We start from the raw sequence: 25,553 nt of genomic DNA, 5'->3' as shown, positions 1-25,553 counted from the left end.
TCACTTATGACCTAAAAGACAGGAGGCAAGTATAAATTGCTAGCGCTGCAGTGATTCATGTATCCCCCAAAGGCATTAAAATAGTGTATTTTACTTGGACTGATATCTTCTGAAATTGTTTGGACAATAGCCTGGAAGCTATGAATTAAAAAAAAAAAAACAGTGAAGCCTTTAAAGGCAAAAAAGTGCGACATTTTATTTGCTTTTCTTTGTGCACACAACACAGGCACTGAGAGGCATACAGAACATAAAAAGGAGGACTGGAGTAGCAGATACTCAGGAGCACCACTGACATACCAAATAGTTTTCTTTTAAAATATCTGTACAGGCAGTTTTGAATAGATATGCAGTACAAAATAAAAACATTTACTTAAGCTACAAACTGTGCCTGGTTTAGTCTGTTGGATGCTTTTCAAAGTCCCTCTGCACTTCACACTCCTGACATCCAGTGTTAGTGGAAGATGTAACAGTATGTATAAACAATGTTTATGACAGCTGCTACTGACTCTAATGGTATAAGTTACTTAATGTAGCAAGGAAGGAGCTGTAGCTGTTTTTACTGCTGAGAAAAAAATGCATATCACTGTTGACTGACTGAATATTTTACAAACTCATTATTACTTACACTACAAGTATGCTAAAATTGCTGTCTTGTAAATCTGTCAGTTCATAAGCACTGAAAGGAAAATGGCATAGCACAAAAAAGAAAAGAAGTTGCTTATCTACAGCTGCCTTGATCAGTTAGTTTGTTTGTGTTATGGTGTGTTACTTTAACTTAACTAAAGGATTTGAATACCTCTCCTACCACTGAAAGTCACACAATTACACAAAAAACCTGACCAATCAATGCAGCAGTAGGTTAGCAACTCCTGCAAGGTAAAATTACTGTTTTTGTCAATGGAGTCTGGTAAAAAAGGATTACCTTTTAACAAAGTGGTGTTCTGTTGGAATCTGATCCATAATGTTGTCACACCCTTATAATAACAATCTGAGCCTGTGAGCGGCAAAAACAAACTTTGATGCAAACAGTTGCAGTTTGATTACATTGCAGCAGCTGTTTAACAGTTCCTGATTGCTGAGATTTTTGTCCCTACCAACTACTTACCCTTTAAGTAGTTTTTTTGGAGGAAGGTTTGGCCAAGTTATAAGATTGTAAATTTTTTTCTAAATAACAGATCTTTTTCCTGTTTTTCATGCAACTGCTAAATTAGAATGGGTGGGGAGTGTTTGACATAAACTGCCATAATTCTTGAACTAAGTTACCACTTAATTCATCATCAAGCAGTTCAGCTAAATATAATGGCATTGACGCAATAGTGACATGATAAATGTAAATGCTTACTGAACAGGTGTAAAATTAACTTAAATTAGTGCGAACTGCATTCTTATGAAATTGCTGGGTAAGATTTAGCTACATGTAGTATTTGTATTTTTAAACGTCATGAACTAAGATGCAACTATGAAAAAAAGCTTTAGCTTTTTTTTTTTTTTTTAAAAAAAAGCTAAGCAATAAATCTTTTCACCTGCCAGCAAAGACCTTTAATAGAAGGGCACAATTACAGAAGGTTCACACTATTTTCGTCCAGCTCTCACCCCTGTTGTGTACTGTCCAAACAGTAGGTGACACAGGAATGTGATCATCCCTCACCGACTTCCCATCTGCAAACACCATGAAAAATGTTAAACCTTTGACAGGATTCACTGCTGGTCCGCCATTGGAAAAAAAATTCCCCGTTTCAAGTTGAAGTCAAGCCATTTTACAACGGTCGATTAGCAATATATTCACTTTTATTATTAAATTATACATCTATACAATAGATCCTTAATAAAACTGCAGCTATACAAATCATTACGAAGAGGTACCCACATGATATTACCCATTGCAATATAACCTAAACACTCTGAGAGGTATGTATTTATTCTCTGATACTGGAGATCTGCAGACTGTCATATCTTGAGACATTCTTAGATTACAAGTACATGCACAGATAAGGTCCAGGAGCTCAAGACCTTATCTTTTGATCAAGCCACTTGCACGTGTCACTCTCAGCTGTGTAATCTTTAGCCATGGCAGCAGTGGGGCTCCAGTCTTTTCATCCATCAGTCCATCAGTGCATTGGTCCAGGGAAATATCTTCACAATTGTTGGATTGCTTCCCTTGAAATTTTATACACATTTAGGATCCAAAGAGGACAAATGACTTAATGACTTGTCCAACAGTATACTTAAAAAACAAACAAACAACAAAAAAAACAACTACTGCATTTCTGTCATCCTTAGATGCAGGGTTTTCTTTTTTGGCTCAACTCTTACATTTAGCATATTAAGCTCAAAGTACAATTGACATTGACAAAGATGGCTAACCTGCCTGCGAGCAGCTGAAGCCAGTGGATAATGAGTTAAATCTGATTATGTAGAGCTGAGCCCGACAAGCTGATTTTGAAATTTAGGAAACATTGCTTTTCCTCTGGCACCATCATCATGTCAAACTTTTCCACATTAGTGGTAAGGATCTAACACCCCCCCCCCCCCCCAAAAAAAAAAAAAAAAAGTTGTCTAAATTTTTTTTTAGCCATGCTTTATTTTTCGGATGTGTAATGTGCTCTCAGGACCTCTAGGTGACTCTAGACTTTTTGTCTTCTATTAGTATATATGGTTTTGTTCTTATGATCAACCAGTGTAAGATGTATATAAAAAGTATTCCACTTGAAATATATAGAAAAACACCACTTATCCCTGTAATCCAAACAGTAAATAAATAAAGAAATTATGTCAGGTAACATAGTGGCCTTTTTTGGGTTGCAAAAAGCCCTAAGCACTGCTGGCTAGCATTGTAAAATAATGATCAAACTAAACTTCTGTATCAGCACTTTCTGAGTTTGGTATGCGCTGGGTCTACACTGCTCAGTAATACTTCTGAGAAATATCCCAGCCTCACAGTCTGAGTCTGACACTGCAAAAAGGGGCCTACCTTTTCCTGCCTACTCGGCTTTTGCATATCACCAAACTAGCAATTGCGATAAAAGAATTACGGCTTTTAACAGTGGTCCAAACTCACAAGTACTGTGACGAAATGCAGTACGGTGGGTTGTGACTCACACATTTTACTCCCAGAGCTTACCATAGATGTACAGCACCCAACAAACTTGCTGCTGTGATTGTTTCATACTACTGCAAACTTCACTTGCTGCACCCAACATTTCTTGTAAAGAACACCAAAGATACTGCCTGGGAGCTTCATGGCTCGATTTGCTCATATACTGGTCAGTATATGCAGTGGTTTCTAGCCTGTAGATGCTATTCCTGGCTGCCCGCAGAGTTTGGCCACACTCACATATGCAGTTTCTTTGATAAACCCCTTCTTGTACACATTTCCATAAATTACTTTAAAAAAAATGTAAATACCATAATCCTCTCCCCTAATTTCTTACTTCTGCTGCTCTCATGGTACAATATACACAAGATTTTTATGTACTGGAAAAATAATACACAAAGAATTAGCACAATTAAATAAATATAAAAATCCATGATTTCATAAGTTATCTGCTAAATATTGCCTATAGCTAAATATATGTGGCCTGAATGGTGCACAATGCTCAGCTTGAAAACCTGGTCACAAACGACTGGAACTTACTGGAGTTATTGGACTTTTTAAGGGTTGTCTGTCTCCATGCCGCTTCAAACAGTGCAGTGGAAAACAACTCAGTCAAAGACACATTACCAACGGTCAATGGGCAGATGTTGTGCATGACTGGGAAATTCCAATTTCGTTTTATTCTGTGCAGTATGGGTTGCAGAACTGAATGACAATAAGCTCCTCTCTATGTAAATGCAACTGCCTTTGTGCAAATCACACGAATAACTTCTAAAATGTTAAAATAAAAACTCATATGCAAATTAGGCACTCATACAGTATAGGCAGTATTGTCCCCTTTTCTTCTTCTACAACATTCACCACCACTGCAGAAACAAAGACAGCAGCGAACGCGCACATATCTTACAGGCCTGGCCTACATTTCCTGACTTGCGAGTACAATTTAGTGAGTCCCACTGAAATGTGGAAATATTCAGCATTTGAGGGTTTTAAAACAAAATCTTTTGACTTGTGCGCATTCAGGATGGACAGCAGCTTCTGCTCGCTGCACTCATGGTGTGTCCCTGTGTCCACCCCTGCAGAACATTCATCTTTTTGCTTTACACATTTTGCAATGACAGAAACCACGGCAGCTTGATTCGGACAGTTTCACCAACATCAAATACACTAACAGCTGTAAAGATTCAGCCACTTGCTTGTACTCGAGCATTAAGAGAGTGGACTTTTGCAGTGTTCCTGGGAGACCACCAGGGCACAGAGATGTTTTGTTGTGAGAAATGCTGCAGCAGCGCGTCCACCTGTTAATCCTTTATAAGAGAGAGGTAAATTTGCAACTTAGGGCCAAAGAGTGCACACTATAGTCAGATGTAGTACTCCTTCATGTTGTCCCTCACTGAGTTGTGGAGGTGCAGCTCTGTCCTGTAGTCTGTGTACACGCTGTGTCTTTGCTCTTCTTTGATGCTGCTGCTGCTCCTCTGGGCCTGCCGCTGCTGGTAGAGGAGGCGGCTCATCACAGCGAGGGCACACACTGCGATGAAGACCACGGCTGTGACCACACCTGAGAACACAGCAAGGAAGTTGCATGAATAGGTATCACTGAACAATTCCCTAATGTCCCCATTAAGTTTCTTTTTGGTCAGCTGTCCCTGCAGAATTTAACTGTGCAAGATTCATACTTTTAAACATAAATGCTGTGCTTGGATAAACAGTGCAAAACCCTGCATCACATGCCCAATTTTAAGAATACAGAATCCTCAAAGTAAGACTGTGTTAACAAGTTAATTTTGGACATGGAGGTCATTAAGTCAGTGTCAAAATGTGCTTGCACATACACTGTGTTACCTTGACGACACCACTTGGCTGAGAAGCATAATTGTGTGTGATTTCTTCACTGATGTCCTGAGATTCTGTTGTGTTATATAAATTGTAGTTAATTTTTTAAGATGACATTTCAGTGTTTCAGTGAAATACCATGGAAACCACGATTTTAACAAGGGTTATATGTAAGATTTACTACAGGAAAGTGATAAAGGACAATAAAAAAATAATAATAGGAAGGAAGAAATCATTACTCAAAATCATGTGAAAAGTTTAACTTTATGTTTCATTTTGCCTTTTGTATTACCAAAACAAACAAACAAAAAAAAAAAAAAAAAAAAAAAAAAAAAAAAAAACTGAATGAGATTTTAAGCCCTAAATAAATCTATGCTTTTGCATTTTACAAACACTTTGCTTTTTTTGGACAGTTCATTCAAATGCATCTGTCCAATGCTAGCATACTGTGCACAGTGCATATCACAATAACATGTCACAGTAATGTATACTACATAGGATAACACAATATAGAGATAAGATCCAGATTATTTTACAGTTTTGAACTAAAGCACCATAGATTACAATAATAAACAGTCCAAAAATAAAATAAGCTTTATCTAGCTGATACTGATAAATTAAAAAATGCCTTGATCTAATCCATGATCCTAAAAGAAACCTCCAGAGCCTTCACTGGTTGCCTGGAAACTGGATCCAGCCAAGTGTGTTCCTGCAGATTAAATCCCATAAGGGACAGGAAATTGTTGTTTTTACACTGAACTGAACTTTAGCAATGCTGATTTTGTTACCTTTAAGCAACAAGCTAAGAGACAGGTTAGCTGTTTCCCCATTTAGCAGTCTTTATGCAATGCTATATTAAGCTAACCATCTGCTGGCTCCAGTTTCATATTTACAATGAGGATACGAGAGTGACATAGAAAATCTTATCAAACTTTTAGCAAGAAACATTTCTTGTACACTCACCAAGCACTTTATTAGGAACATCATATTAATACCGGGTAGGCCCCCCCCAAAAAAATTGTGGAAATATTCCTTTGAGATTCTGGTCCATGTTGACTTGATCGAATTACGTCATTTATGCACAGGCTGGGTTCATTTATGCCACGTTGCTGACACCAAATTCTGACCCTACCATCTGCCTTGCAGCAGAAATCCAGATGCATCAGACCAGGCTATGTTTATTTCACTCTTCGTTAGACCTTTGTCAGAAGGAAGGGGGAACCTGTCCCTACTGCAGCCTCACATTTCTGTTGCCAACGTGTTATCCATTCTGAGATGTTTTTCTGCTCCCCACAGTTATAAAGAGTAGTTATCTCAGTTACCGTAGCCCTTTCTGTCAGCTTCAGCCAGTCTAACCACTCTCCTCTGACCTGGTGTTTATGTTGGCAGAACTGCACCTCACTAGCTGTTTTTTTTTTTGTTTTGTTTTTCACACCATTCTGAGTAAACTCTAGAGGCTGTGGTGCATTAAAATCCTAGGGGACCAGCAGTTTCAAACCAGGCTGTATGACACCAACAATCAAAGTCACTGAGATCGCATTTTTTCCCCACAGGGACGTTTGATGTGAGCGTTAACTGAAGCTCCTGACCTGTACCTAAATGATTTTGTGAACTGCACCGCTGCCATGTGACTGGCTGATTGGATAACTGCATGAATAAACAGGTGCACAGGTGTTCCTGATAGTGCTAGATGAGTGTGCTGCTTTAAACTACCACAAGATGTTATGTTAAGCAAAATTCCATACTAGATCTGGACACAATATCAGTAGATGCCATCTTCATGCATTGAAATTCAAGTTATTTATTGTGTTTTTTGGGCCCTAGTCTGAACAAAATTTTGCATAGACACCAGTTTATTTGTCAGGTCCTCACGTCCTCTACCTTCCACCACAAACTCCCACAGAAAACTAGTATCTCTCCCCCCTACACCCATAAAATTGTTATACTACTCTTTCAGATTAGACATCTTTATTGTCCTCAACAATACAGTTCAGCTGTAGGGGGAAGTTAAGTGCAAAGCAAACATTTCCTGTTGAGAAAACACACAGACATTTAACATTACCATCATCAATTTAAATTTAATTTAAAACAAAACTGCGCAAGTGGCAATGAAATGATGAAAATGAGCTTGAGTTATCAAGACAAAAGAAAAAAAGAATTAAGACGGAGGCAAATGGAGAGAATGACAAATAACAAACAGCTGGGGCTCATTTTCAATTAAGCAAAGAAAAATAAACCAGCACAGAGGAGAGAAAAACAGACCTGCTATCACAGCCAAATCCTTCTGGGTGCCATTGCCACGCTGCTCCTTATCTTTATTGGCTGTTACTGCTTGATCTGGAAAAGCAGAAACAGAGTGAATTCATTAATTTCCCCATTATAGTGTATAATATTAAAACCGCTGGAATCTGTGGTTGTCACCTTTATCAAAGAAGAGAATTACACAGAATTATATTACATGATAACCATAATTAACACAGTTCAGTTCCATCTCTCTCCTACTCTCCACATGAGCACCAACATGTTTGTTTTTTCTCCCCGACTACCTCTCTGTTTGGTTATGTGACATTTAAATGTCATCTGCATCATCTCATCTCAGTATCATGGATTTAAGTTTTCATCCCCTCCACAGATGCTTATTCATTAAAGCCAGGCAGAGTCTGACCTGCGTTAGACCTTTGTCAGAAGGAAGGGTGGTGATGAGGGAGGGTTAGCTGATGTGTGTTGCCACATTTAACCCATGTCAAAGTGTCAGACTGAATGGGGTATGAGAGTGAATGAGGCTTCAAGCAAGTGGCTGGTGGCTGCATGGTGTAGCGCCACATGATGAGCTGCTTCGCGTAACTGCCAGAACAGTGATAGACAGAACTTTCATTATCCTGTGGATAATAGCATCTGAGCCAGCCCTGAGCTCCACGTGGTGCCTCAACAAAATTAGGGGAGCATCTCAAAATAATCTATATTTTACCATTTTACATCATTTTCTAGAACATTTTCATGTTTTTTTTAAATGTATATTTTTATTTGCTGTTAGAATATGGCATTAGCTAGATGTAGGCGATGCCCAGAACTGATCCATCCTGTGAGTCACTGGTACAGTCTTTGCTTACTATGCTGAAGACTTTATGTCAAAGCATTAGTTGCTTCACCTTATTAAAAAGTTAAGTGCAACCAAAACAGATTGTGTACATGAATAATTTTGAATAAAAAAATATTTGAAGTGTGAAGACTTATGTGTTGCTGTTATGGCGCTAGTGACAGCTCCATCTATAAAAATAGAAATGTGTCTGTTCTGTCAGACAGAGGACTGGAAACACAGCTGACATGTGTCTGGTTTAGACAAACAGCAATTTGTTGAATTCAGTCGAAGCCAGTCGTTAAAAGTCAATTTTCTAAACTCTAACAGGTAAACAAGAAGCCAGTTAGTCTGATTGTTATGCTTTGAGGTTATACTTTCATTTTTTTATTTCCATTTTCAGATACCTTAGAGACTTAACTCAGGTTTTCTGGTATCACAAAACCAGATCATTTTTAAACAGGATAGATCACCGTAGCACCAGATGATGCATAAAGCTAACTTGCCCAAAAGATGATTTAACATTTTATTGGATCCGAATCCTTTCAAATCCCTTATCAAATCTCATTGAGTTTGGCTCTTAGGTTATAAATAATTACATGTCAAAGATTCAGCATAAACCTGTTGTGGGGTGAGCAGCCAGAAATACTACAGTTTTTAGAGGTGACTACTAAATTAATCAACATTAATATTAGTTAAGCTAGCATAATGAATTTTCATCAGCTGAAAATGAGCTTTGCAGCAGAATATATGAAATGTTGAATGTTGATTGATGTTGATTGCTGTGGACATACCAACTTATACACCTGACTTTTCACAAACCACTTTGTCCAAGTAATGGAGGTTCTGATTAAGTATGAAGTTAATGAGCTCAAAATATTGATTAAAAAGCTGAACTGGGACTCTTTTCCAACTACAAAAAAATATTTAACCTGGAAATCACTGTTTAGTGGCAGTGTGTGTGTGGGTGGGTTTAACATCGGAGTGTGTGTGATGCCTTTTACCTTGCAGAGTGTGGGAGGTGGACTCCGCCAGAGCTCCACAATTTGACTGCACCAGTGGACCACGGATGGTGACCAGTGAGCTTCCTCGATTCGTCAGCGCTGCCTTCAGCGGTGCAACGTGATTGAACTGGACTGAGGAGAGGCAGCCAATGAAACCTTTAGAAGCTGCTTGCATTACTTCATTGTTGAGGTTCTCCCTTCCTAAAAAAAAAAACACAGGTGAAAATATACATTGCTACTGATGGTGACATGTTTGATTTTTTTGGATTACAGTCATTTCTGAGGCGCCAAGTCAAGAATGGCGAAAGCATGGCGACAGGAAATGATGATTGGGTAGCGCAAAAGCACCACTTAATGGGGGGATGACATGGGAGTTTTTCAGCAAATCTCTGGACATCACGGGAGCACTTACTGGTGACTTTGCCCAATGTCAAGGATCTGATTAAGATCAGCTCTGCATCAGATGACAGCGTGTACTTTCTGTGGATGTCCTGGTCGATCTGGTTGAGTGGGGAGAAATCAAATAACAAGCCGATTACAAGAAATCTGAACCCAGGTAGCACCAGCAGCAGCAGCACATTTCAATACATTATAGATTGAGAATTGTGTTCTCTGCAGCTTCACACAGCACCATATCCGCCCACAGTTAGCTTTGAAGTGATTTAGACCTTTCACTTCTGCTCTACCATGCCGACTCAAATGCATCACTCAACTTGATGATCTGCAATTGTCTGATCTGTAGGATTTTGATCACATCCACTGCTAGGTTGGAAAATTCCTACAGTGGTACACCAGCTGAAGACCCTCTCCTCTGTTGAGCGTCTGGATAGCAAGTAGAAAATTTAGCTCTGATGTGATAATTTATGTAATTGTACAGAATCAGTTTAATCAATATATGTGTTGCAAATCACTGTTGCACTTTGTTGTGCTGTAATTTATTATCCTAGCATATGTTAGGCCTTTCTATTATTTTATTACAGTTATGTCAGTGGCAATGTTACATAAAATATCTTTATTCTAATGTAAGCAAAGTGCTTGTAGCTGGTAAATTTAAGTTAAATATAAATGTAATCTGAGATTAACAAAATTAACAAAATAACAATTAGCATTAAGAAAAACATAAAGCAAATGTGCACATATGATCAATGGTTAGTAAATATAGTAAAGCATTTATCTGAATGAATTCAACTTTGCACTCTTACAGCTTTGAGATGTGAAAACAAAAGGTGAAAACAGACTTGAAACTTTCACCCTGAAGCACAGTGAATTGCTTTTTCACCTGGTGCTAAGTTATTCTATAAATAGTAAAAATGTTGACACTGACTACTGGTATCAAACAGATTTTGAACTTGGAGGGCAGACACTGAAAGCAAACACACCTCTCTATCTTTATTTTACACTGCACTGTTTGAACTGTACATTGCTTCCTGCTGAAAGAACTCATTTCTGCAGAACAGCTTCACATGGACATAATCTCTAATCCTCATCAAAGCCTTCCTGTGTCCTGTTACTCACCTGCACATAGAGGTTTTGGCCCACTCGGTGTATTCTGATTCGATGAAGACGTCCATCTGCCAGGTTGCTGAGAGTGGGGCTGAACACATCTGGACTCCTGTCTGTCTGAAGGTGATACCAGATCTGCAGACTCCCTGGATACAGAGCATGAAAAAGACATCTCTGTAGAAATCCCCATCTGAGCGCTTAAGGATGATTATTTCATTATTGTTCAACTCCAGCCCACTACATGAAAACTGTATTTCACATTAAACACATTCTACTTTTGCATTATGATGCCAAAAAGGAAGAGAGAAAACACCTACTGACTGAAACCATGTGGCTGCTTGCTTATAAATAGGTCGCTAAATCTAAACTTCTTCAACTGGCTTTTGAGATATACAAATATTTATCTCATGGCTCTTCACTCCCACACTGAATAAGTCAATATGCGCTCACTGTTTTCTCCCACACACACACACAGCCGCTGCCAGATCATAGAGTCAGAGAGCTATGCGTTGTCAAGTGGGGCTGGGTCAATATTACAATTCCCAGTCTGTAGGTGAAGGGCTTTGTGTTGTGACTCATTTCAAATCCTGCAAGTGCTCCTATAGATGAAGGTCAGTGTGGATGAAGTGGCTCCTCTGCTGTGCAATGTTTACACAGACCTGAGGAACATGGGCGTTCAGATTTGGCACAAAAGAGTGTATTAGGACACTGACTCTGACTAGCAACTGCACATGGGTGTCACTCAACTTGATGCTCTAAAGTTTGGATACAGCTTAAAGGCTCTCAGCTTAAGGCTTTGACGCCTTTCTTGTGCTGACAGCTGGAAATACCCTGAAACAAGTGTTAGACATGTGAGGACCTTTTCTAAAGACATCTTCAGACTTTAAGCAATTCATTTTAGCCTGAGCACAAATGGGTCTTTTTAGTTTCATTCTTTTACTTTTCTGTTTAATGATATGAGGGCTGTCAAATGTTTTCCTTTGGATGAATGAGGATTTTACTTTGCATAAGGACTGATTGAAGCTTATGGCACTGTAAGAATTCCAATTAAGAAATAGTTTTTTCAAATATGTAGCAGAACACAGCTGCATTGTCCATTTGCCTATTATCAGTTTTCCACACAGTTGTGGCTCCAGTATTATATTTAATCCAGCGGCTGTGGCACCGGATACACTATACATTAACTGCACGTTCACCGTCAGCTTCATTTTCTGTTATGATCCTCACCTGTCAAAGTTCTAATGTGCAAATGAACTGAAAAAAAACAACAACATATACATAAAAACATGTGTTCAATTTCAGATTTCCATTAAGTAACGTCAGACCCCCTGAGGCACCCATATTTGCACATTATATGATAGGAATATCTGCACATATTCTAGAATTTTTTTTCTTGGTGGGCATTAAAGAAATGCTGTGGATCCTAGTACTTCAAGTGGATGCTATTTTTTCTGCCTAAACAGGATGATGTCTCTCCACTTCCAAGTGAATTCTGGCATTATCACAGTGTAAAGTGGGCCAACCCACTGCCGAGAAAACAGTCTGCTATATAATAACTGCAGTTGCAGTTGTGACCAATAATACTCATAGCACTTTATCACCAGACAAGTTAAATAAATGCCTAAGGTGCCGCTTTGCTTTGACTGTCTCCCATGGTTCATTGTGGTGCTGTTGATGCAAGTCGGTGTGTGCCAGTGTGTAACAGAATCAAAAGATGACAAAATTTGTGAATTTGCAGGTCAAAGGTCACCAAATTGAATTCATTCATCAAATACTGGCAACTGAGTGTGAAGCAGTTGGGAGTTGATTGCTCCCTCCAGGTTGGGAGTGAGAGTCGGCCCCAAGAGAAGGAGTATCGCGGTATCTTATTCATGAGTGATGGAACGATGCAATGAGACAAGCAGATTGGTGCAGCATCAGCAGCAATGAGTACTGAACCTTAGTGGAGAGGAAGCTGAACTGGAGCTGGGCAAACCAGTCAATCTATGTTCCAACCCTCACCTACCGGTCATGAGCTTTGGGTGGTGGATGGTGAGAATGAGATCCCAAAATGATCCCAAAATTTCCTCTACAGTGTGTCTGGGCTCAGTCTTAGAGACAGCATAAGGAGCTGGAAAATGCGGAGGGGACTCAGAGTCAAGCCACTGCTCCATCAAACAGAGCCAGTTGAGGTGGTATCTGATTGAGCTGCCCTTTGGAGGTTTTCTGAGGATGTCTAACTGGGAGGAGACTCTGGGGTAGGACTAGAGCTTGCTGGAGGGATTACATTTCACATCTGGCCTGAGAATGCCTCAGGATCCCCCAGGAGAAGCTGGAAAACATTGCCGGGGAGAGGAACATCTGGACTACCCTACTTAGCCTGCTACCCTGGCAACTCAACCCCAGATAAGTGGAAGAAAATAGTATGGTATGGTATGAAGACTTTGCACTTATTCTAAAGGTAAAAGCAAGAAAAAATGATCTAAAAAGGCAAAAGATTCCATGACTGCACACCCCATGTAGTAGATGAAAACCTTCAAAATAAAGCAACATTTTGACCTGTCAGTCATCATGTTGAATCACATCACTGTCATTTCAACTGAGGGCTGAAGACCTGAGGGCAACACTTCAGAGACAGCTTCAAATGTCAAACAGTATGTTTCCATCCCAATATTTGCCGCCATATAAAAATGTGAACTGTACAGCATTTTATCTGAATGAATTTGAAATGGTTTCAAAGGCCAGTGGTTAAAGAGCTGATGTTTTCATATGAAAACAGAATAAAACCAGTTTATACAAGCAAAGCAACCAGTTCATAACGGAACTGTCGATGTAACTAGGTGAAAGATGTGTTTGTTAACAACGCAGATGCTGATTTAGGTTATGTTCCAGTTTTTTTTTCCATATCATCATCGTCAAGACTGAAGATCATATTCAAGGAAGTCTATAATTAGCTATATTTTCCATTGCCAAAAATAATTAGGGGTAACAGGATTTAAAATGATTTGTAAAATCTCCATGTACCATTTTTGGCCAGGATGACAGCGATGTACTGATGGCTGAAGGTGCTGACAGTCAGAAGCATGGCCGGCCTCTGGGAGGTGACAAAGCTGAAGGCAACATCCTCTCTGGCCCTGCTGCTGCTCTCTGTGGAAACACTGGTGGCCTGTGAGCTTCTGTTCTGCATCACTGAGAAGGGCTCCTGGAAGGTGTAGGTCACGGAGGACTCTCTGTCAAAGGACACCGACACCTCTGCACACACAGGGAACACAGGGGAAAATAAAAGGTTTCAGCGCAGGAGGCTCTGTTACAACTCCTCTGGATCAAAAGACTATAATGTAGTTCACAGCCCATACAGGCTGCAATTTTGATTACATCTCTTAATATGACAGTATTAGATAGAATAATCCACACAACCTTATCAGTGCTGGGGTTAAATATCTAGTTTGCCTAATGGGTACACCTACAGTTAAGGTCATTGGGTCATTTAAACTGCAGTAATTAATATTTTTGATATTACAATCAACAACCACTGGGTTTTATGGAAATCTGGCCAAACCAGTGCCTGTCTTCAGAACTATAGTAGCATATATTTGCAGGTACATGAAGACTCAGGTGGATTTATAATGCACCTGCTTAAAAGTAGCCAGAGATACATATTGGTGCCCATCTATTAGAGCAAGGCTGCAGCAAAGCATCTTAAAATATTTCATGTTATTTGTGGTGTAAACATACTTTGATGTTTAAAATTGGTGGAGTTCTCCTTTAAAGTAGCCTGTTGTCCCCTTCAGGAAATTGTACGATTGTAAAACAGCTCCAAACCTTGGAAGAGGTGCTGTCCTGGGGATAAACTCCAGGATCAAAGTCCTTCCACTTGCAGGTTGTTACTTAACCCACGTGGTGGAGTGGTATGAAATGGATGAGTATATTTAAAACAGTAGTGGAGGACTTTACTCAAACATGGCTGTGATTCACATGTGCTGTGGACCCCAATGAGACCACTGTTACCTCAACAGGTCCTGAGACTTAAAACTCCCTTTACAAACAGCCTGGCTATCTGTGTCTTGATGGGTGAAAACTTTAAACTTTCAGATCAAATTCATGTTTCCTGGGGTAAATGAAAGGTGGAACCCATGGAACCCACAGGATGTATCAAGTCATGATTACACCACCACTGTCACTGCCTCATACTGCTGCAACAACACAGTCACATTAAGAGCAGCCTCAGCAGTAGGTGCTAGCTCAGCCACTGAAGCAGATAATCTCTAGGCTTCTGCTGCTCAGCTGTGTATCATTGCTGGGTGGCTTGTTTTAACACAAGTGTTTGGCTTATACACTAAATAAATAAAAGAAAATAGAATTGCCTTGGCTGTCAACAGCCAACACATATTATCCACATACTTGCCAAGGAAACTAACAAACAGCACACAGATTCAAACCGACATAAAACACAAACATGCAGAAACACAAAACGAAGTGATAAGCATAAAATAAAATAACACAAAATAACTTATTCACAGTAGTGCTGGGTGATAAAACAATAACAACCCTGATATAAAATAATATTGCAATATAAAATGGTAGAATCATCCTCTATAGAAATATAATAAATGGTCGATAAATGTTCAATAAAATTCATTTCAGTGTTTAGATAGCATGAAATGAATCACAAACTGCCAGTCACAGAGGTGTGCATTTCACAAGTTAGATTGTAGATTAGTTAGGTTAGATTTTATCATTATTAAAAGGGAGCAAAAGGATACTATGGCCTACAACCTACTGTGACTTTTCCACAATGACTCAACTAACTGTGGTAAGATCCAAGTTGTAATAAACCAGACTTATCTTTGAACAGAAGTGTGATTAACTGTATTCTGAAATGGATGCCACTTTCATATTTAACAAACTGAGCAGGAGTAGACAGTTTAAATAGTGCAGTGTGGTTAGCCAGATTTGTAGCCAGAATGGATCTTCAAAGCTATGTCTCTCTACCATATCTATGTAGTTGTTTGCTCAGCCTACTGCTCTTCCATCTGCGTTGAGCATTAGTGGATAGGTGTCTGTGCTCTGTTCTGTCCTCACATATTGCAGGAGATAATTTGGTCTAATGCATTTTAAATGTTCTTGGAGTCTCGGGTCAGGACAAGTATTAATTGCTTCTTGCTTTACTTGCATTTTTATTGGTGCACTCTAATGGAATAACCTTGACAATGATCGATTTTTTTGTTTGTTATAATCAACATCAATCTACTAAAAGAATTATAGAAGATGTGCAGCTTTTTAACAAGTTGACCAGGACTCACCTTGGTTACAGGTGGTTCCCCCGTAGGCAGACTGGGAGCAGTCGCAGATGTAGCCGTTGCTCTTCTCGATACACCTCCCTCTGTTGTGGCAGAGGCTGCTGGAGCCGCTGCAGTAGCCGGGACAACCGGAGCTCACCCCTGGCGTCATCCTGGCCCTCTCCTCCAGGTCAAAGCTCACACCGTTGACGGTCAGAGTCCTGATGCAGCCCAGGAAGCCTCTCTGCTGGGACGCCGTTCCCCCTGGGAAGAGGATGGGCATTAGTCACATCTAATGCGTGCTGGCTGTGCTAAGAAGCATCTATAATGACTTTATAATCACGGCTCCCTTTAAGGCTGATGAGGATTCACAACAAGCATTTACTTAATTCCAGTGTGCATCTAGAGCAACTCTGTAGGTACTTAAGCATGTGAAACCTCATTAAGACTAAATATATAACATAATGGACTAGACAGGTTTCCAAGGGACATTACTATGACATTCATATAGAAAACAAATGTTTGTGGCTTGGTGACAGCTGCTAATATACACTACATTTCATAGAGTTGGGAGACTTTGGTTGGAAAATGTATCACACTGTTATTCCTCTAAGTTATCTGAAAAAAGAAAACAGGTGGGTATAATCTCATTTCATGATTCCCCTGAGGCTGGATGAATGATACCTGCTAAATCCTGCATTGTTTGCTGCACACTGCAGGCATTCATACAGTGTACACACTCACATTTGACATCTGGCATATGTCTAGTGTTTGATATTTGATATTTGATATTTTAATGACAAAAGCAGGATTCCATACATAGTAATGTTATTACTATTAATATCTAGCAGGAGAGGCACATCTACTGGGAGAGGACTCTTGACCCCGGCTGACAACCAACAAGTATATAATACACACTGATGTTACTGGTTACAATACAGCATATAGTGTGAGGGTAGTTTTCGTACTGTGAACCCAAGCTTCCCTTAGCTAGCTTTAGCTGAGAAATGTCTGTCACACTGTGGAAACCTGTCTCTATGTGTTGAGCTTGGCTATTAGACTCAATGCATTTAATATGGCTTGCGGGTTCTTTTAGAGTAATTACCGTGTAATTAAACAGAAACATCAGGTATCTGTGGTAAAGAGAGAGAGCGTTTAAAGTAAATAACGAACAGCCTTTCTGTGTTACATAATATACTGCACAAGTTGTGTATTTCAAACATTTTTGCAGTAATAATCATATTATTTCTTGTTTTGTTAACAACTGGCACAATCAAATACTGCTCTATTTAAGGATGTATTAGACACCTGGTTACATGAAAGCAGGTACATAATTGCATTATAAAGATATGGACTACCATGTAGGTAAAATCACATAATGTTATATGTTTGTTTAACTGAATATGTGATATGCTCTTGTAGATATTATTTCTATATGTGAGCTTTTACTGGTCAGGTTACATTTGTGAACTGTGTACACTGGCATTGAAGGATTTTAGTTTGAAAATATCAGTACAGCTGTGTTTCTTTGTTATATTCCCACCTCTTACCAGCAAATCCAAATATCCAAGCAATCAGTTCTAAAATGGCAGTGAGGGCCTTTGTGACCGACATAATCACATGTTCATATTAAGTCTCTAAAAGAATAAATGTGTCCTTTCATAAAATGACACCTTTGTAACTTCTTATGAAAATCTAATCTCTGAGATCCACAGAGGATTATTGTCTCTGTTTTAATAATTAATAAATTATTTCTTGAACTACATGATCCATTAAGTGCATTCTGGTATCTCTGTCTCTTCCAAAGGGTTGGTGTATTATTAAGGGGACACATTAAAATGTCAGACGGGGAAAGGCTGCTGGAGAAATGTGACAGGACAAAGAGAGCAGCCGCACTCCTCGACCAGACCAATAATGAAAAAACAATAAAATAAATTAGTTCTTCACAGTAGCTTATAGGATACGTTTGTAAATCTTCAAAGTCTATATTAAAGCAATAGTCACAGGAATTTTATGGAGCTATTGTTAGCTGTAATCATTTTTGCTCTCCATACTGGCTGCGAAGAAATACCTTTAGTGTGACTACACAGTAAGAGATAAGGAACAAAATCCAGTCCATGTTCAGTAGAAAAATGCATTAATAGAATAGCTAATGCTATTATGAGACTTCTGTAGTCTGAATTGGACAACTCAAGTGGGTATCTTTGTCCTGGTTTTTGGTGTGCACACAAGAAACAGGAGCCAGAGGAGGAAACAGGAGGAAAAGTTGCATTCAAAAACAGACTACTGAAGCCTCATGTTAGTGTCACTTGTACTTTAGAATGTATTTTAGCACCAAACAAGCCATGTGCACTTTGTCTCCCATTTCTTACAGCGTGCTACAAAAGAATCACTTCAAGGCTGGTCTGGAGAGGAGAAATGATTACAGCAACCAACAGAGTTGTGAAGTGTTTTTTCCCATTCTGTTTCCCATTTCAATTCTCATTTTTAACGACATCCTTTATGTTACTTAACATGGAAACACAGGACTCTCCTGGAGGATGTAGTGGTATGGCCACCAGTTTTGTTTCTACATTTTGTGCATCATTTTGGCATAGTGGATGGGTCTAAATATTATAATACCCATGAGCCTAAGCCACTGTTGGCATTCACCCAGAATTTAAAAGTGATTAGATGTTTTATTAATACTGTCATCATTAGCCTCCACAGAAAATTTACTTTGATTTGGAGGATATTGGGGTGAGTTTCATGCTGATCCAGGCCGTAGAAATGCTCCAACTAAATGGGGGCTTCCAGAGCCAGGGGCTCCCTAAATAGCTCCTCTGACTTCACAACTCACAACTCTAAAATCAAAGCACATATGGCATGTGAGTGTTGTATTAAGACTGACTTTTAAAAAATCTGAACCTTTCCTTTAAAGCTGCACTATCAACCTCATTTCCAGCAGGCAGCTGGTTTCAGTAAGAAAAAAAAGCTCTGATAAACCCACTGTACAGCACCTGCTCAGCACCAAACAGCCGCTATATGAACAAAGTGGAGAATTTAGCAGCTAAAGAGCCAGATATTTCCCTCAGGAGTTCGCTGAGACCAAAGAGAAAGTGAAGTTTGGACTTAAATTCATCAGGAGACCAGAAACATGACTCCAAACGAATGTTAATGTTGCTCTGTGTCTGCTACATGTAGGTTTAAATAAACACTTGTTTCTGGTGGAGGTGCGTTAAGCCTAACAACGAGCCTACCTATGAATAGCTGGCTGCTGAGCCGTAAACGGAGGTGTCCATCAGCGGGAGCCTCCAGGAAGCGGAGGGGAAGCTGGTCGACCTGCAGCGAGGCCTCCCTCACGTTGCGCTCTGCTCTCACGTAGTGCCACTGCCTGTCATTCAGGGGGAGGTGGGACTTCACGGACAGCACCGCCGGACCATTTCCCACATCAAAAGAGAAAGTCACCACTGAGGGAGCTGGGAGGCCAGTGGGGAACACACACACACACACACACACACACACACATACAGACAGACACACACACATACAGACTGAATGTGATATTAGGGTTTTTTTTATGTTCTACTCTGTCCTGCCTTTCTGATGCAATGCGATACAATGCTGCTGGGAAAACTTGATGACCTGAATAGATTTATGAGGGGGTTCAGCTGACAGCTTGTCAATATTTCACAATGCCTCTGATGCTGCAGTAATACATAATGGCTACAAATATCCGGAGAGCTCCTCCCTCAGGTTTGTGAACAAAAAACACTGTGATCAACAATCTCACATCTTTTTAACACCTGCGATAAATAAACTAAAGTGGTGCTGCTTGAACTACCTCTCCCGTGAGTGGACATGTACTCTGTGCTTATTAAATATGCTGTTTACTAACCACACATTTATGTACCTGAATTCTTTAATGCAAATGTAAAAACCTGAACACTACAGTGTATCCCTTTATTGGTTCTCATCTCAACGAGCACCTTTTTAAATCTAAATATACCTGGTTTTCTGTTATAGTAAATCTATAAGGTATTGTGATTATGTCTTGCTTCTGTATCCATCTGGTGTATTCATTAAGGATTTCAGCTTCAATAGATGGGCAATAAGGAAATGCTTTTAATGTCTCCTGTGACAGCATGACATCGTGTCATTAGGATTACATCATGCTGTGCAGGCTTGACAGCCTGCTTCTCTGGGAAATTAAACTGTCAACTACTGTATAGCAAGCATTTCTATCTGAGAAAAGCAAAAAAAAAAAAAAATATATATATATATATATATCACTGACAGCTTTTGTAGCTGTTATTATGTCTGGTTACTCTTTCTGGAGTCTGTGTGCATGCCCTTGTCATGTGCTTTGTGCATGCCACACTCCTCTTATTCTGGGCTAAATGTTGACTCACAGCTGAGCTCCACTCTGATGAAGTCTTTGAGACCCAGGTTCTCCATAAACACTCCTGAAGGGGTGCTGGTCTTGAAGTAAAAGGAGATATCAGAGGCAAGCTCTGCCTTGCAGGGTGGGGAAGTAGAGGTACGATGATTCCTGGTAGAAAGAGGCTGCATTCCATATAGACTCTGAAAGAAAAAGGAAAAACAAAGAGGAGAGTTGTGAAAAGAAGTCCAGGTAGGAAGGTTGCTGTCTCAGTGTTCTAAGATCTAATTTTTTCCCTCACTCGCATCTTTTTTCTCACATTTGCAGTGATGCAATACAAGAAAGGAGGCATTTAACATAATGTGATATCATATCTGTCATTATTATTTCAAACAGGAAGCAAACTGTGATCTGTGGTGTCAAAATTCACACACTTTGTGCATCCAACCATCTGTCTCAACCTCCTCCTAACAGGACGTTGCGACTTCCTTTCCTACTGATAAACAGCTATTATCCATGGAATTGCAAGAAGCAACAAATAGATAGTAAGCATTTGAGTATCTGAACAACAACCAGAGTGCTGTTTTGGTGCAAGTCAGTCTTTGCATCTAGCCAGCTTTTTAATGAGCTGTTTTATTGGAGAACATTAAAAAATAATAACAATAATTCAATAACTTTTGTTTGGAGAGCCCATTGTTGTAGGATCTATGATGCCAGTGTTAAATGATAACCATAAATACCATAAAAGCAAATCATCTTCTCTTATAAAATATAAAATATTATATAGTTTAACTTCAGGATTCATTAGAAACTAAATATACATTCCCTACACTACTTCTACCATCAGAAAAACTGGTTGCCATACACTTTACATTTACATCTGCATTAACTGATTATATTAAAATTATTTTTTCATCTACAGCACATGTTGAAACATTCATTGTAAAATAGTCCAGATTATGATAAGAATGTGTCACAATGTGTTAAAAATGTTTAGTAGCCAGACCCAAAAAGCTAAAATATGTCACATCCCAGGTATATTGTGACTGGAAATACTGTAGATGTGTTCTACATAACCTACTTCGTGTCTTTAAGAAACTCTGGTCTTTCTGCTTGAATTTCAAATAAAAAAGAAGGGGTTTGAACTACATTTGACTGCAGATGAGCTGCTAAAAATTCCCTGCCCTGTGTCCACAGCTCACTGTGGGACATGAAGCAGTAAATATCTACAATGTCTTTCATGTTCCAGTGCTGCTGTCCAGCTCTGTCGCCCCCTGCCTGGCTGCACAACACGAGTTTGTAAAGACAGACCCACTGGTGGTTTCAGCAGAATTTTAGAGGTTACAGTCCGCTACAGTCCACAGACAGTGTCAGACTAACAGCAGAACAGATTAGGTTTAACTCTCTATTCATGGATAAAGACAAAAGCAACATCATCTGAACATTGTTTGCCTCTGATCAGCACTAAGCCTCCATCTGCAACCAAATCTGGCACAGTAGCTCCAACACTGAGGTGATCACCTACTGTCTCCATAACAACGCAGAGGGCCGATGTAGTAGATGGCTTGCGAGCCCGTTCTGTTTGTGTCTCCAATGACTATCTGGCTGACGGGTAGGTGGTCTTTATAGGAGAGTATTCCCGTGTCATTAGCCCTGTGACAGACAAAAAAGAAACAAATAAATAGCAACACAGAGCCCTTGAGGGCTGGATGCCTTTATGGGGGTCCAGATAAAGGCATCCATTCCTCTGCATTAGCACAGAATGCAAAGTAAACACATTAAAATGGGAGCAATCTATCACAATGCAGACAACTGCCTCTGGAAATATGCAAACTGAGCTGAATCCAGAGAAGCTTTGGAGTGGATTAACACAGAGAATGCAAAGACATTCAGAACATCTTCTAAACCAAAACTGTAAAGCAGCTTTTGTTTCTTTATTCAGAAATTATGATTAGTTTGATTATAATTGTAACATTACGTATGAGCTGTAATTAATCATTTTTGGTGGCAACACTAGTATGTGAAACTGTTCTCACACTTTCTAAAACAGATAATGAGCTCTAAAAATTGGAGTGAAGAAATCACATGAATACAGATTTATTTAATTTTCGATAAACACGTTCTGAGCACTCTGCAGATGCAGATAGGTGCAGAAGAAAAACATTAAACTGAGTCTGAGCTGAGTGAGTGGCTTTAGTGATTTAGGAATATTCTCTCTGAATTATTATTTCTTGAATCCATAATCAATGACATGTCTAAATAGTGATAAATTCTATCTCTGTTATCTGTCTGTGGATTATATCGGGGCAGTAGTTTTGAGAGATCACTGATCTTTTCATGTTTGAGAATACATATTGGGAACCTTATATTAAGATCACGATGTGTATCTTATAAGTGTCGGGTAGATATATACTCAGTTGCCAGTTTATTAGATGCATTACTGCAGTCTTATACACCAGTGCTGCAATAGATCCTTTCTTAATGAAGGTTATAATGTTGAAACTGTTTTAGAGAGGCGATGATTCAACTTTACGATTATTGTTTGGATGTAGTTTGTGGTGTTCTTGAATTGTATTTATACAAAGAGGTGTTTCTGTTATGTATCCTACTCCCTCTGAAATAAATGAGATAGACAAAATAATAGAAACACCTCTTTCAATAAAAATATATCACAAAAATGGATCTTCTCTCTGGACAAGAAATGTCAAATGTCAGCATTCTGTACCATGCATCTGTATCAGCGTCACAGTTGCAGAAGTGGTTCATGTCCATACAGTTCTCCTCCAGACTGCATGAGCACTGCTGGACCCCGGGCAGGAAGCCTCCCCAGTAACTCCTCCTCTCTCCTTCGCGGTCCAACCACCAGGACAGTGGGCTGCCATCTGCAACAATACACCAGCCCCAGCAGTCAGTCACCACTGCAATGGCCCGATGCCTGCCAGTGCCTGAGCTCTAGCTCAAGTAGGTCAAGGTCATGGTTTATATTTGGAGCATTGCATTGTTTTGCTTCACTGGCTTTATGCTAAAATTCAAAAAACAATATGTATGGAAGTGAACTGAAAAAAACAAATACACACACACACACACACACACACATATATATATATATATATATATATATATATATATATATATATATATATATATAAAATAAATTCAGAAATCCTGTTCTGTCAGAGGCAGTTAAGTGCTAAAAAAAGGCTTACGTAATATGTGAAATGAGCAAATAAAACGGTGAATGGGGAAGTAAAGAAAATGTAAAAAAAAAAAAAGAAAAGAAAAACACAGGCTTTACATAATTAAAACATTTTGGTCATAAGTCAACAGATCAGGAATTATTCAAGAGAGCAGAGGTGAAAAGATGAAAAACATTTTTTGCCCTTAAAAATACAGCAATACACAAAGTAAAATGTGTACACTGTGATGACACGGCTAGGTGTACACGTGTACATAAAAAACCCTGTGCTGGAGGCTGAAGGCTTCTATTAAGACCTTTTGATAAACACTTCCGATTTAAGAGAAAAGAATGAACAGTTGAGGAAAAAAAAAATAGAATTCACATTACAGATTTGATCACTGAGCTTTCAAGTCCAACATTTCATTTTTGATAATCTTTTAAATTGGCCTATTTCCTCATGAATTATGCACTTTGAACTTTAAACCAAATGGGCTATTTTCTTCATTGTATAAATCTATTTGTTTTGATTCTCTGCTCACATTTCATGATAACGTTTCTGTGGGTGTCAATGAGGCCACAGCAAAGCCATAAAGGCTCAATTCATTGCCTCCGCTATGAGGTTAAGTGGTCTTCAGCTTCAGTCATCTGTCACACAACGTGACCCTGCATTACAGATGAGGCCAGCAAGGAGGGAGAAGCCCATTAAGCTGCATGTCAGAATATGTAATCAAGTGTCACATGCTGTGCTGCTTTCTTCCCACCCATACATTACAGCTGCATTAGGCACAGTTTTTATGTATGGATACCCATGTCATATTCATCTAAGTCACAGCTAAGACATTGAACAGTGTGAGTGGTCATCAGTTCATCAGACAACACAACAGTCTAAACAGTTTAATGCCATAGTCGGACCAAAATTGTAAAGATGAAGAATGCAACAGTTACGAACAGGGAGAAGAGGAGATCACGTAGGCTAGAACAAGTCAGGCCAGCGAGCCAACATTTACATCCCAGAAGCTGAAAATAATACACACTTCATTGTCTTTACCCTCTATCCCTGTCCTTGCGCTCACTGCAGACACAACACATCCCCGTCCATCCTGCCGCCTGTTTTAAACCACTTCTCAGACACCGAACAGGTACACAAATAAGAAAAGGCAACAATCAATACTTCCTGAAGGAGAGGTCAGTCTCACTCTCTCCCTTAAATTGGCTGGATATTGACAGGACTTATTCACAGCAAGAAAGCAAATGCATCCTACTCCCTCGCTTTATGTCATTTTACAAGAGCTGCACAAAGCCCCGTAAGCAGCCACATTACAAAAGAGTTGGGCAGCAAAGGTGGTGCTGAAGGAAGACTCAGCCCAGTCCAAAATTGAAATGGTAATAAAAACAAAAATATCTATAATTTAAGTTGATAAGTAGGACATAAAATGACGTTTATTTTGAGACTTTTGTCCAAAGTGATTTACAGGAAGAGTATATAAACTCCATGGGAGTTTGTTGTCATCAAAAATTGGTAGTGCATCAATCTCGAGCAAACAGCTACTTTTTTAAAAATACGAGCTACATCTCAACAGCTGCTGGTTGTATAGGCCAGCATCATCATTCTTCTGCTGCAACCCATCTCCAGCAAAGATTTAGAACAACAGCGAAACAAAAGCGTAAAAATTGGCTTTCTCATTTCGTTGGTGCCATTTTGAATAAACCACAACCAGCCAGACCAGTCAGGTGTCTAAAGATGAGTGTGTTGCAGGCTTTAATGAAGATTTTCTAAATGCCAAGTTGCCTCATGCAGCTTTAAGGGTTTCATGCAGAAACAGGATGCGTGTAGCCACGGGAAACAAATACCTAAATAAATGTACTGCTGGATAAAAATAAGTGTGAAAATAACAAGCAAGAAGAAAAGGAGAAAAGGACACTAAGCAGAGCAGCTATTAAATTGCTGTTGTGAATCAGAATCAGAATCAGACTTTATTGCCAAGTAAGTTTGCACATACAAGGAATTTTTCTTGGTATATTGGTGCTAAAGCATAATTATAATAACAAGAAAAGAGCAAAAAGCAAAAAGCAAAAACTATATTTACAGGAACATAAGTAAAGGAGCATAAATATACATAATTAAATTAAAGTGTAAAGTGTAGAGTGCAAATGATTGAAGGTGGCAGTGATTGTCCGGGGAGATGTGCGTTAATGTAATGCATAGATGTACGTTAATATAACGTGTAGTGGGGGGTGGGGGGGATT

The 25,553-nt window shown here is 39.3% G+C and overlaps 1 protein-coding gene across 1 annotated transcript in view; it reads right to left on the bottom strand.

Moving 5' to 3' along the window:
- Positions 1 to 1,766: 1,766 nt before the first annotated feature.
- Positions 1,767 to 25,553, bottom strand: part of LOC108872819 (contactin-associated protein-like 5) — a 70,937-nt gene continuing 47,150 nt past the window's right edge. Inside the window, 12 exon segments of the mRNA XM_018660702.2 lie at positions 1,767 to 4,652; positions 7,190 to 7,264; positions 9,008 to 9,208; positions 9,420 to 9,507; positions 10,523 to 10,656; positions 13,514 to 13,741; positions 15,793 to 16,032; positions 19,008 to 19,226; positions 20,160 to 20,265; positions 20,267 to 20,331; positions 21,654 to 21,781; positions 22,854 to 23,010. Coding sequence (XP_018516218.2) covers positions 4,456 to 4,652; positions 7,190 to 7,264; positions 9,008 to 9,208; positions 9,420 to 9,507; positions 10,523 to 10,656; positions 13,514 to 13,741; positions 15,793 to 16,032; positions 19,008 to 19,226; positions 20,160 to 20,265; positions 20,267 to 20,331; positions 21,654 to 21,781; positions 22,854 to 23,010 — 1,838 coding nt within the window. The 3' untranslated portion in view covers positions 1,767 to 4,455.

This window comes from Lates calcarifer, linkage group LG1 (assembly GCF_001640805.2).
Source record: "Lates calcarifer isolate ASB-BC8 linkage group LG1, TLL_Latcal_v3, whole genome shotgun sequence".
Lineage (NCBI taxonomy): Eukaryota > Metazoa > Chordata > Actinopteri > Centropomidae > Lates > Lates calcarifer.
The sequence above is the reverse complement of the archived record's forward strand: the minus strand, read 5'-3'. Positions and strand labels throughout refer to the sequence as shown.